This window comes from Carya illinoinensis, chromosome 13, assembly GCF_018687715.1.
Source record: "Carya illinoinensis cultivar Pawnee chromosome 13, C.illinoinensisPawnee_v1, whole genome shotgun sequence".
NCBI classification, from domain to species: domain Eukaryota; kingdom Viridiplantae; phylum Streptophyta; class Magnoliopsida; order Fagales; family Juglandaceae; genus Carya; species Carya illinoinensis.
In genome coordinates this window covers 17,082,538-17,095,440 of record NC_056764.1, presented here as the reverse complement: position 1 = coordinate 17,095,440, position 12,903 = coordinate 17,082,538, and the positions used below count along the sequence as shown (strand labels likewise).

At 35.1% G+C, this 12,903-nt stretch overlaps 1 protein-coding gene across 1 annotated transcript; it reads left to right on the top strand.

Moving 5' to 3' along the window:
- Positions 1–5,686: 5,686 nt before the first annotated feature.
- Positions 5,687–11,370, top strand: LOC122291568. The gene is made up of 3 exons (XM_043099356.1): positions 5,687–7,765; positions 8,643–8,776; positions 10,514–11,370. Exon 1 carries the CDS (start codon positions 6,421–6,423, stop codon positions 7,384–7,386), a length of 966 nt encoding a protein of 321 aa, XP_042955290.1. The 5' UTR covers positions 5,687–6,420; the 3' UTR covers positions 7,387–7,765; positions 8,643–8,776; positions 10,514–11,370.
- The last annotated feature ends 1,533 nt before the right edge of the window (positions 11,371–12,903 follow it).

Genomic DNA, 12,903 nt, shown 5'->3' with positions numbered 1-12,903 from the left:
ATCACGAGCATTTGTTCCAAAATCTATCAATTGAAATAGTATATACTTTTTAAAAGTTACCCATAGTTAAAAGTTTCAAAATCTAACATATATGTAATTTTTGTTCATACACGTTCAAACCATCCGAAAATTCTTCCTAGTGTCTTGTCACTATATTCTCTACGCCTTCCATCCTAAGTTTGTCCATGTGCTCACTGTATATAAATGCAAATAAATATAATTGAGCACAAAAGTTATAGTTAAACTTTTTTAACAAGGATTATTCGAAGCATGCAACGACATACCTAAGATAGTCACCAATCTCACAAAAATTATTTAGCACGTACTACCGAACTTTACCCAACTCTCCATCAATTAAATCGTAACCCATTTGTGCACTCAATGGTTGTACATTGATTGAGCTGAAATATTGCATAGTTTAGCTATTTAAAACCAATGTATTTTAAATTCTTCGTGACACTATTATTGGTTTTAGATAGAAAAATAGTTAATAAGCATAAATACGAGTTGTGATTTTTAATTGATTGATATCATGTTTATGCTTAATTTTATAACTATGATTTAATGGGACAATATTTCCTCACATATATAGTCTATTTTTGATAATCTATTTTTCTTTTAATTTATTTTTGAGTGTTATTTCTTTCTTCTTATTTTCAGTTTAAATAAAATTCAAATGGATCCGGTTGAAACTTTTGACTAAAAGTTGAGAAGAATGAAGAGAAGGAAGTGTACTTGGCAGCTGAAAAAAGATACTGAAGATGACTTTTTGGTGGTGACTTCCTTATCTTGATTGTTTATAAACACATGCGATGAAGAAAATGTTTTGCGATAGACAAATACATGCAAAGTTAAAGTCTAAAAAGGGAGGTGTTGTGCATTACTTGGATTGGAGGGGTTGTACATTGAATCTATAATGAAGAGTGCCGTGCTTGACTTGTGGAGTTGGTGGTGATTATTTGTGAGAAGTCGGCTGGAGTGAATTGGGATTGGAGGAGTTTGGCACTGACTTGAGGCAGGTATATATATATATATATATATTGCTGGACAGGGAAGAAAAGGTGAGTTGGTGAGTAGTAAGGGTAGAGAACGTGAGGGAGTGAGAGGCTCCGTGCTTGGTTTGAATTGAGGAGAGGAAATCGGTGCTTGATTGAATAGATGAGAGAGGAGAAATCGGTGGGATTATTTCTTTATTCTCCAGGAGGCAGCTAGCTGGGAAAAGTGGAGTGTGAATGTAACTAGAGACAGCTAGCTGGAGAGAGTTCGACTATTTTTAAAGATATTTTCCTTGCTATAAAAGGAGGTACGTGAACGTAAGACTGGGGGACTTCCCCCTCCTGGCTGGAGTGAGACTTGGCTGGGAGGTGGAAGGGAAAGAGGGTTACATGGGACATAAAGTAATTTTCTTGGTGGGAGAGAAAGTAAGGTGATGATCGGTTGGAAACGTGGAGGGACGGTGCATGATTGAATGAAAGGGAAAGTCAGTGCATGATTAGAGGGAAGAGAGTCGGTCATCTGGTATCTCTCGAGTTTTCAGAGTAGGGAAGTAGAGGGACGTGGTTGGAGTTGATAGAAAGAAGGAAGGGAGTGAGGAGAGTATGTGCTTGATTGATTAAAGAAAGGAGGTCGGCTGGGATTAATGCGTGGAAGGGAATTTCAGAGTATTTTTTTGCAGTTCATTTTCTTTTTGTTCAGGAATGGAAGGAAGTTAGGTGGGGACGTGTGAGTGAAAGAAAGGAGGAGTTGTGTTGTGCTAGAACTGAAAGAAGGCAGTCAGTGGGTTTATTCTCTTGGAAGAATCGGTGCATGAGCTGGAGTTTATTATTGAAAAGGGAAGAGCAACTCGGTTTCTTAGTGGAAGTGTCGGTTATTTTTATTGGTTGGAATAAATTTGTTGTGTTGTGAAAAGAAAGAGAGGGAGTCTTTCGGACTTCATTTTCTTTCTATTTTTACTTGCCTATAGTTATTTTTTGGTATTTCTTGTGTTTTATTTTTCTAATGAATAATATTTATGTGATTTCTATAGTATTTGTAATGAATATGTTTGGCTAAATTTTCATACTAAGGTTAGAGGTGAAGTTTAATGATTTAAATATTATTTTCGGATCCACGTAAAATTTATTCTGCGAACTTGATCGATTGAAGGATTTTTTTATTGGATATTTTGATTATCTATATATTTATCTTGATTCATTGTGATTTCTGAATACAGTGAATGCTTGAGGAATCCCTATGATATTCAAATAGATTTGTGAATGTTTTAATCATCAATCATTTACGTTAAATGCTAAATCTTCCAATTAAACGGAATCATTATTCTAGTTTAATTGAAGTAAATCGATCAAAAATAATATCATAAATTATTAGACGAATCCTTGAAACCTTAGTCTTTCTCTATATCAATTCATTTTCTCATTTTAGTTTGATTCATTTAGTTTACAAGTCTTCATCTTTATATTCGATTGTACGTTTCTTTTAGTAATTTCGTTTCATCGTTTGAATTTATTTTCTTTATCACAAAAGTCAATCCCTGTGGATTCGATCCTGTAAGATACTACAACACCTGTATACTTGCAGGTAAAACTGCACTAAATTTTTGGTTCATTAATTTGAGTCAAAGTTTAGGTGCAACATACATTCTGAGAAAACATTGATAGCTCACGAGGAGGCAGAGCAGCAATATCAGCATTTCGTTCTTGATGATTAAATCGTGTCTCAACACCACGAATATATAAAGAGCAAAATGTTAATTATTCATCATGTATATAGGCCTCTGCTATTGAACCCTCAACTCTGGCTTCTATTCAGTCAACCCAAATATCTTTCAACTGGATACATCATAATTGCTCTGATCCACTCAACAATACCTCCTGGGGTAAATGTATTGCTAAATGGACTAGGACATCAAAAAATGATGGTGGAAAGATCTGCTCAAATTTACATAGTATAGTTAGCAATGTCTTCTTCCATCTTTCGTAACATAGCTCGATTTACTACTTGAGCGCATAGTTCAGATATGGCAACATGTACATTAGATGTTAGCTTCCCATGAATTCCCACTAGTAATAACTTCTGCAAAAATACATGACAGTCATGACTTTTCAATCAACTAATTTTCTAGTTATCAGGGTTCACGCATCTACCGATATTTGAAGCATACTCATATGGCAACTTTACACTTTGCAGCCATTTGCAAAAGTCCATCCTTCCTCCCTGGTCATTGTAAAACATGCATGCGGCATGACCACTTTGTTGACTTCTACCTGTAAATGTAGGTTATGTTTAAGTTCCATTCTCTCAAGATTTTTCATCATCTTGATCATGTCCTTCATCTTTTTGTTAATACTCATCAATGTATCCATTATGTTATCACAGATATTCTTCTCTATATGCATTATATCCAAACTATGTCGCAACATGCAGGACGACCAATACGACAAGTCAAAACAAATACTACGCTTTGTCTAATTCAATTCTGCTGCGCCTCATTTTCTCTCATTCTTTCCCCGAGCTTTGCCAAAATTGTTTGCTCTAACATGTACCAGTTGGTCCACTATCTATTCTCCAGACAACTCATTTGGTGCAATTCTATCCTCTACTCTCCCATCAAATTTAGCGCATTCTATTCTCCATGCATGATTTGTGGGTAGATAACGTCGATAACCCATGAAACAAGAGCTTCTGAGAATATTTTAACCACTCACTAACAGTTTCTTTATTACATGTCAGATACCTTTAGTACTCCAACCGGAAAGATTCCCATATACTGGAAAGTCATGTATCATCCACATTACTGCAACACGCATATAAAAAGATGTCGACGTGGATGCATCATAAGTTTTGATGCCTGTTTCCCATAACTCTTTTAGCTCTTCAATCAACGGCTGCATATATACGTCAATGTCATTCCCAAGTGATCTCGGGCCAGAGATAAGTAAAGTTAATAAAAAGTTAGGCACTTTCATGCACCTCCATTGTGGAAGATTGTAAGGAATCAATATTACGGGCCAGTGCTATAACTTGTACTCATATTTCCAAAAAGGTTGAATCCATCGGTTGTGAGTCCCAGACGCATGTTTTGATCTTCCATCCCAAACTCTGGGTATTGATTATCGAAAGATTGCCACACAAGTGAGTCAACTGGGTGCCTCATATATTCGTCATCCTTAACTCTTTTCTCCTCATGCCACCTCATACCGTAAGTTGTTTTCTTACACATATATAGTTGATAAATAGTCAATTATGTTTTATTAATACTCTTAATATCTTGGATTAAATGATTTTTATGTGTTAAAATAAAAGTATTAGTTAGATAATCTGAATTGACTTTGTTCAGCATGTGAAATAATATTTTATATCTAATTAAATATAGATATATTATATTGTGGGAGGAAGAACATTCAAGTAAATTTATAATTAAATCTTGCCCATCACAGGAGAGAAGCTCATAAGTGAGCTAAGTAAAAGAAGAGCACATCTGGGACGTGAGGCTTGATTGCCTAAAATGCTGGACATGAGGATGACAAAAGTAAAGGGGCATTCTTGACAAGTTACAATCAAAGGCAAAAGGAGCCAACTGCAGGCTGTAGCAGAGGCACATCTCATGCACAATAGCAGGGGAAATCAAGCAGAGCACGGACTGAAGGAATTTCCCTTTATTCATTTTTTTGTTTGTTTTATTCATTGAGAGTCAGTGCAAACATTTTGGAGGTGCAAACCTTGGGGCTTTTTTGTCATGACTTAGTTTTACTTTAGTAGGTAGTGGGCATAGGGAGTAGCTCTCACTCACTCTTGTTTTAGTTTTATTTTTTTCCATATTTTTTTTCTCTCCCACTTTGTTTTCGTTCGGCGGTAGCAGAGTAGTAGTTCTTAGTTTATTTTTTTCCTTTCTTTCAGGTTCATACTAGACTGACTCACTCGCTCGGTTTAGTTTTTTTTTTTTTTGGTTCTTAGTTGTTTACGTTTTGGACGGAACTCTCTCCAGAGGCTTTCGGTCAGTTGGTTTTCTTTTTACTTATTGTTAGTTTAGTTACTTTTCAGACGGTGAGGAGGCTGATCTCTAGTTTTGAGTCCTATTTCTGTTTTTTGGGTTGCAGACTTTAGTCGGCGTAGTGCTGTTTTCTTTCGACATTGGATTAATTTTTTTCCTGCATTTTTTTTTTCTTTTGGATGTTTATGGCACTTATTTTCATTAAATCATTTTGATTTTTATTCAGCTTGTTTGATTTATTCTTCTGCATTTATTTTCGTACAACCATTTGAAATGTTAGGGTTTATCACTTTAGAGCATTTTACTAATTTAGAGATGATATGCTAGATTTTTGGACTTGGGATTCAATGAGTAACCTATGACTGTTTTGGAGTGGATTTTCTTCAATGTTATGTGATTTTAATGATTAACTTGTTGGAGGATATTTCAGTTTATATCTAGAAAGGATTGAAGTTCTTTGTTCTTGGTTTAATTAGTTGTAGACATAAAGGCACAATTGATACTTGAACAAGTAACAAGACTTTGATGACTTTCTTTCACTATTTTACAATTGTTATATAATCTGTCAAGTAGTTTTATTAGGCTAAGAATTGGGATTCATTGCTATATTATCCGACCATGACTTCTAGGAATGGGAGCATAGTTGAAAGAAGATGAAAAGAGAAGTAAATCCATCTCTAAATCAGTGGGTGAAAATTGCATCCCAAGTGTTTGTTCTTTTGTTTCTTACAAGTTTAATTCATTTGCTACACACTTTCTCTAAATCTCTTAGTTTTGGTAATTTTAGAATCATAGATTTATTTTTATTTTCAGTTTAATTCGAGCTTAAACTTCCAACACAACCACTAATGATACTCTTAATTCAGTCCACACTTCCTTAGTAAATAATCCACATTTTAGTTCAAGACTTTCTTCTTTTCAAAATTTATTGTCACCATAAACGTCAATATTTTATCTTGTGTGATTATAAAAGGTTTGCTTAATTCCCATTGTCCCTGTGAATTCGATCTTGGGATTTACCCTTGTATTACTTTAATAGCTTTTACGCTTGGAAGATAAAATTATAAGCTGATCAAGTTTTTGGTACCGTTGCTGGGGACAACTGGTGTTTGTCAAAGCATTCTCTTTTTCCTGAGAGGACGTTTGTGGAGCTGTGAACCTCTTCACAGCCTAGGTGATATCTTTACCTCTCATTTTACTTGTTTGTTTTTATCTTGTTTTGTGCTGAACTTGCATGTCTGGTTGGGCTAGAGATAGCACATATAGACTTGCTAGAACTGAATCATCAACCTCATCATCGAGTGCATCATCTGTTTCTCTTAATTCAGCATTTGAATTATCATTTGATACTCATAGTAACATGGCTGAAGAAGGACACAATGATAGGGAAATTGTAAATCCCAACAAGACACTTAGAGAATATTTGCATCATGTTAGGACTGCATCCTGTTAGGACCACCACTCCATCATGCACCATTACACCTTTGAATGCTCATAATTTCAATTTTAAACCTAGAATGATACCATTAATTCCACATTTTGATGGCATGGAATCTGAAAACCCTTATTTGCATATCACAGAGTTTAAAGAGATTTGTTCTACATTCATGGACCAGACTTGCACTGAGGAGGTCATTAGACTAAAGTTGTTTCCATTTTCCTTAAAAGATAAAGCTAAAACATGGTTGAATTCATTAAGACCCAGAACCATAGGCACTTTGCAGGAGATGCAAACAGGATTTTTGAAAAAATTCTTCCCAATACATAGGACAAATGCTTTGAAAAGACAGATCATGAATTATTCTCTAAAGGATTCTAAAACTTTTTATCAATATTGGAAAAGGTTTAAAGATCTATTAGATTCATGCCCACACCATGGTTATGAACATTGGCGTGTGATTAGTTTTTTTTATGAAAGTTTGACACCTAAAATGCGCCAATTTGTACAAACCATGTGTAATGGAGAATTTTTTGACAAAGAGCTTGAGGAGGCATTTGAATATTTTGATTATCTTGCTGAAAATGCCCAATCTTGGGACACAACTAATGTGCATGATAGGTCTAGGCAAGTTGAGTCTAGTCATGGGAAATATACTATAAATGAAGATGATGATTTGCGTGCTAAATTAACCTTGTTGTCTAGAAAAGTGAAAGCCATGGAATTGAAGAAAGTAAATGAAGTGCATGATGTCCCTAAACTTTCTAAGAAGTGTGGCATATGTGAGGATCATGGGCATTCAACTAATGAATGTCGCACGATCCCTGCTTTCAAAGAAGTATTGTTGGACCAATCTAATGCTGTAAACATGATACATAAACCATATTCTGGTCCTTACTCTAATTCTTATAATCCAGGATGGAGGAGTCACCCAAATTTCAGTTGGAGGGGTGACTAGCATGTAGCTACAGTAACCTTGGCTCTGGGGCCCTCTCAACTTGCAATTCAAGCACCTCCAATGCAAAAGAAGGGACTTGAAGATACGATTCAGCAGCTGAGTGTGACACTTCAACAATTCATGCAAGGTCAAGCAACACTCAACAACCAGAATTCATTGGCAATTAATGACATAAGGAGTTCCCTCACAAGGCTGACTACATCTTTAAGTACCCAAGAGAAGGGTAAATTTCCTGCACAGTCACAACCAAATCCACAAGGGCAGCCTCATCAAGTGCAAGCAATAAGTGAGGATCCTAACTTAAAGTCGATCAAAGCAGTGACTACTTTAAGAAGCGGTAAGGTAGTAGACATTCCAGCACATGAGCCATACAATTCTGGTAAGGTTTCTAACCCTTCTAATAAAGATAGAGAGCATGTGTCTGATGAGCATGAGAAAATTCATTGTCCTATACCTGCTCATTTTCCTCAACGATTAGTTCCGTTGCATAAATATAAGCATCTAGCTGAAATTCTTGAGGTTTTTGGGCAAGTTAGGATTAACGTCCCTTTGTTAGATGCTATTCAGCAAATTCCTACCTATGCAAAATTTTTAAAGGATCTATGCACTGTAAAAAGAAAATTAAATGTGCATAAGAAAGCTTTCCTTACTGAGCAGGTTAGGGCTATCATTCAGAGTAATACACCACCTAAATAAAAGGACCCTGGAGCACCTACAATTGCTTGCGTGATAGGAAATTCAAAAATTGGTCACGCTTTGTTGGATCTTGGTTCAAGTGTCAATTTATTGCCTTACACTGTGTATGAATAGCTTGGTTTAGGTGAATTGAAATCCACACCTATCATTTTGCAACTTGCTGATAGATCTATAAAAATGTCTAGGGGTATAGTTGAGGATGTTTTGGTTCAAGTTGATAAATTTTACCATCTTGTGGATTTTGTGGTGCTTGATATGAACTTGTCAACTCCATCTACTTTCCAAGCTCCTGTAATTCTTCGTAGACCATTTTTTGCTACATCTAACGCATTAATTAATTGTAGAAGTGGAACTTTGAAATTGAGTTTTGAAAACATGACATTGGAGCTGAATATCTTTAATACTTGCAGGCAACCTCAGGATTTAGAAGAAGTTCAAGAAGTTAATTTGCTGGAAAAATATCCTTGATGAGGATTTTCACTTGAAACTTTCTTCCACTGATTTAATTAGAAAGTGTGATGTGAATATACTTGATGATACTTCTAATGTTTCTTTTGCAGGAACTGGTCATGGGGTGCTTTGGCAACCAATGTTTGAAGAGTCGCCATCTTGGGGCAGCACCCATAAAGCCATCTTCAGATGACAATCACCATCTCATTAGAGCATTCAGGACATTCGAAAGTTCAAATATGAGGTTAAATCATTTTTTTTTATGATGACCTTTACTTGTTTAAATATTATTCTGATCAAATTTTTCGAAAATGTATATCCAACAAACACCTACAAAGTAAGATTTTTCATCTTGGCAAGTTAAGGTCTCGGTGGAGTGGGCTTTATTTGGTTAAAATAGTTTTCCCTCATGGTGCTATTGAGGTTGTCAATCCTCAAAATGGAAATGCTTTTAAGGTTAATAGTCAAAGGCTCAAGCCTTTTATTTCTAATTTTGCACCTGAAGAACCTACTTTGCATTTGCTTGATCCTAATTGATGGTTCTTGATCCATCCATTTCTTTTCATTGTTTTCTTTTGTTCTTCAATCTTTATTTTTACTTTGGCTGCATTCCTTGCAAAACTGCCCAAGTAATTCCTTTTCCTCTGTCCTTCAATTTTTCTTGGAATATTTGGTTCTTCTTTTAGTTGTTTTGCCCCTTAACTTCTCTCTTTGTGTAAATTCCTTCATTTCTCTTGCATCATTGAGGACAATGCTACAATCTAGTTGGGGGGTGGAAAAGAATTTATTTTCTTGTTTGCATCCTTACACTTCTGTTGGTCTACCTTGGGAGAGTGCTGGTATTAAGTTCAAAGTAGATTAAATTTCCTATTCTTGAATTTTACATGCTAGAAAGTGAACTAAAAAAAATGATTTGTTGAGATCACGGAACATGTGGAATATAGTGCAAATATGAGTATATGTCAAAAGAGGGACTTATCCATTTTATTTAGTTGTTAAACCAAGGGAAAGATATTAAAAGTTTTGCTAAAACACACACAACACATGCCTGGAATGCCTAGAAAGACTACATCGGGTCATTGTTTGTTGATTTACACTTCGGTTATTTGGGACTCTAATGAACCATATTCTAATGGCTTAGAAAGAAATCTGAAATGAATTAATTGAGAAAAGGGACAAGCTAGGGATAAAAAATAAATAAATCCTTTAGGTAGACTAGTGGTAAGGGCTGACTTGTGAAAGTGTGGATAGGCGCACATTCATAGGCTTGATTCCCCCACTAGGAAAACTTAAAAAAAAAAAAAAAAAAAAAAAAAGAGATTTACATTTGTGTATTGGAAAAGGCTGCCTATTACCAGAGTCCTTATTAAATAAGAAAGTAGGCGCCTTTTAAAGTCAAATAGCATGAAAGTCACCACTGCAATGGTTTTGAATTAGAGTAAGATTGTATGGTTATCTCAGATTAGCTGCTGTGATTGAAACTGTTAATGCTTGTTGGTAGTCGATCTTGGAATTCTAACCCCATTTTCATGCACTTGAAGAAGCAAGCTTTGTTACATGTAATTTCCTTGGTTGATAAACTAAATGGTGTATAAATCTCTCAGTTGATATAAAAATTCAGATTAATCTATCTCCAATGTTCTTAAACTCAACAAGTCTACTTCATGGCATGTGATTCTCGGCTTCCCTGAAATTGTAGTTGGTAATTTTATCTTTGTATGAATTTATTCACTTTATTTGCTAGAGACTAGCAAAAACGTAGTTGGGGGTGTGATAAATAGTCAATTATGTTTTATTAATACTCTTAATATCTTGGATTAAATGATTTTTATGTGTTAAAATAAGAGTATTAGTTAGATAATCTGAATTGACTTTGTTTAGCATGTGAAGTAATATTTTATATCTAATTAAATATAAATATATTATATTGTGGGTGGAAGACCATTCAAGTAAATTTATAATTAAATCTTGCCCATTACAGGAGAGAAGCTCATAAGTGAGCTAAGTAAAAGAAGAGCACATCTGGGACGTGAGGCTTGATTGTCTAAAATGCTGGGACATGAGGATGACAAAAATAAAAGGGACATTCTTGACAAGTTACAATCAAAGGCAAAAGGAGCCGACTGTAGGTTGCAGCAAAGGCACATCTCATGCACAATAGCAGGGGAAATCAAGCAGAGCACGGACTGAAGGAATTTCACTTTATTCATTTTTTTTTTGTTTTATTCACTGAGAGTCGGTGCAAACGTTTTGGAGGTGCAGACCTTGGGGTTTTTTTTTGTCTTTGGGTTCATACCAAATGGACTCGCTCGCTCGGTTTAGTTTTTTTTTTTTTTTTTTTCAGTTCTTAGTTGTTTACGTTTTGGACGAAACTCTCTCCAGAGGCTTTCAGTCGGCTAGTTTTCTTTTTACTTGTTGTTAGTTTAGTTACTTTTCAGACGGCGGGGAAGCTACTCTCTGGTTTTGAGTCCTATTTTTGTTTTCATTTCCTGTTTTTTGGGTTGCAGACTTTAGTCGGCGTAGCGCTGTTTTCTTTCGGCATTGGATTAATTTCTTTCCTGCAGTTTTTTTTTTTTTCTTTCGGATGTTTATGGCACTTATTTTCATTAAATCATTTTGATTTTTATTCAACTTGTTTGATTTATTCTTCTGCATTTATTTTCATACAACCATTTGAAATGTTAGGGTTTATCACTTTAAAGCATTTTACTAATTTAGAGATGATAGGCTAGATTTTTGGACTTAGGATTCAATGAGTAACCTATGACTGTTTTGGAGTGGATTTTCTTCAATGTTATGTGATTTTAATGATTAACTTGTTGGATGATATTTCAGTTTATATCTAGAAATGATTGAAGTTCTTTGTTCTTGGTTTAGATTAGTTGTAGATGTAAAGGCACAATTGATACTTGAACAAGTAATAAGACTTTGATAGTTTTTTTTCACTATTTTACAATTGTTATATAATCTGTCAAGTAGTTTTATTAGGCTAAGAATTGGGATTCATTGATATATTATCCGACCATGACTCCTAGGAATGGGAGCATGGTTGAGAGAAGATGGAAAAAGAAGTAAATCCATCTCCATATTAGTGGGTGAAAATTGCATTCCAAGTGTTTGTTCTTTTGTTTCTCACAAGTTTAATTCATTTGCTACACATTTTCTCTAAATCTCTTAGTTTTGGTAATTTTAGAATCATAGATTTATTTTTATTTTCAATTTAATTCGAGCTTGAACTTCCAACACAACCACTAATGATACTCTTAATTCAGTCCACACTTCTTTATTAAATAATCCACATTTTAGTTCAAGACTTTCTTCTTTTCAAAATTTCTTGTTACCATAAATGTCAATATTTTATCTTGTGATTATAGAAGGTTTGCTTAATTCCCATTGTCCCTATGAATTCGATCTTGGGATTTACCCTTATACTACTTTGACAGTTTCTACGCTTGGAAGACAAAATTATAAGCTGATCAATAGTCTTTGCAACCTATGTGTCAAGGGAAAATATCGCAACACCTTAACCAACACGTTTTTCTTACCCTTCCACCTCGACTCTCCGCATAGAGGACAAGCTTGTTTCTTCTCATTCGCCTTCCAGAACAAAACACAATTCTTCTTACATGCATATATCGACTTGTACTCAAACCCTAATCCATTTCTCAACTGTTTCGCTTCATAAAAATTATTTGGCAATGCAAACATCATTAAATAACTCCAATACCATGTTTATTGCTTTCGTTGACATCCCACACAATGATTTAATGTGAAGCAACCACACAATAAACGATATTTTGAAATATTTTGTACATCCTGGATAAAGCTTGCGCTTTGCATCTTCCACATTGCAGCAAAATTTTCAGATTCAGTCCCTTGGTCACTTGAGGCATTGTCTTCAATCTCATCCATAAATATCTCAGCTCTAATGTCATCAAACATCTCCTCCATCTCATCTCGCTCATAATCATCATCCACACGCCGCAAATAATTTGGATGACCAAACAATGCATCCACTAACTGTGCATACGGCTCACCATACAGTACCCATCAAGTATACCCTAGATCCATACTGTTTATAAATATATGACTTTCAACTTCATCCAACCCAATCACTCAAAAAGTTTTACACCCTCGACATGGACACTTAATGTAACCACAACTATCAGTAGAGGCCCTTGCAAAATCAATAACGGTTTTAACTCCATGCGCATCGGGTACGTAATCATTTCCAAGTCTATTGCCTAAATGCATCCAACTTTTGTCCATTTCTAAAAGAAAAACGCTGGATGCAAGCGTCGGGTGTAATCGGCTTGCAAGCGGCGTGTCCATGTCATTTAATAAAACGGTGTGTTTTTCATCTATTTTTTC

Excerpts from the sequence above, each read along its gene's own strand:
- LOC122291568 (XM_043099356.1), top strand. The coding sequence starts at position 6,421 with ATGTTAGGACTGCATCCTGTTAGGACCACCACTCCATCATGCACCATT.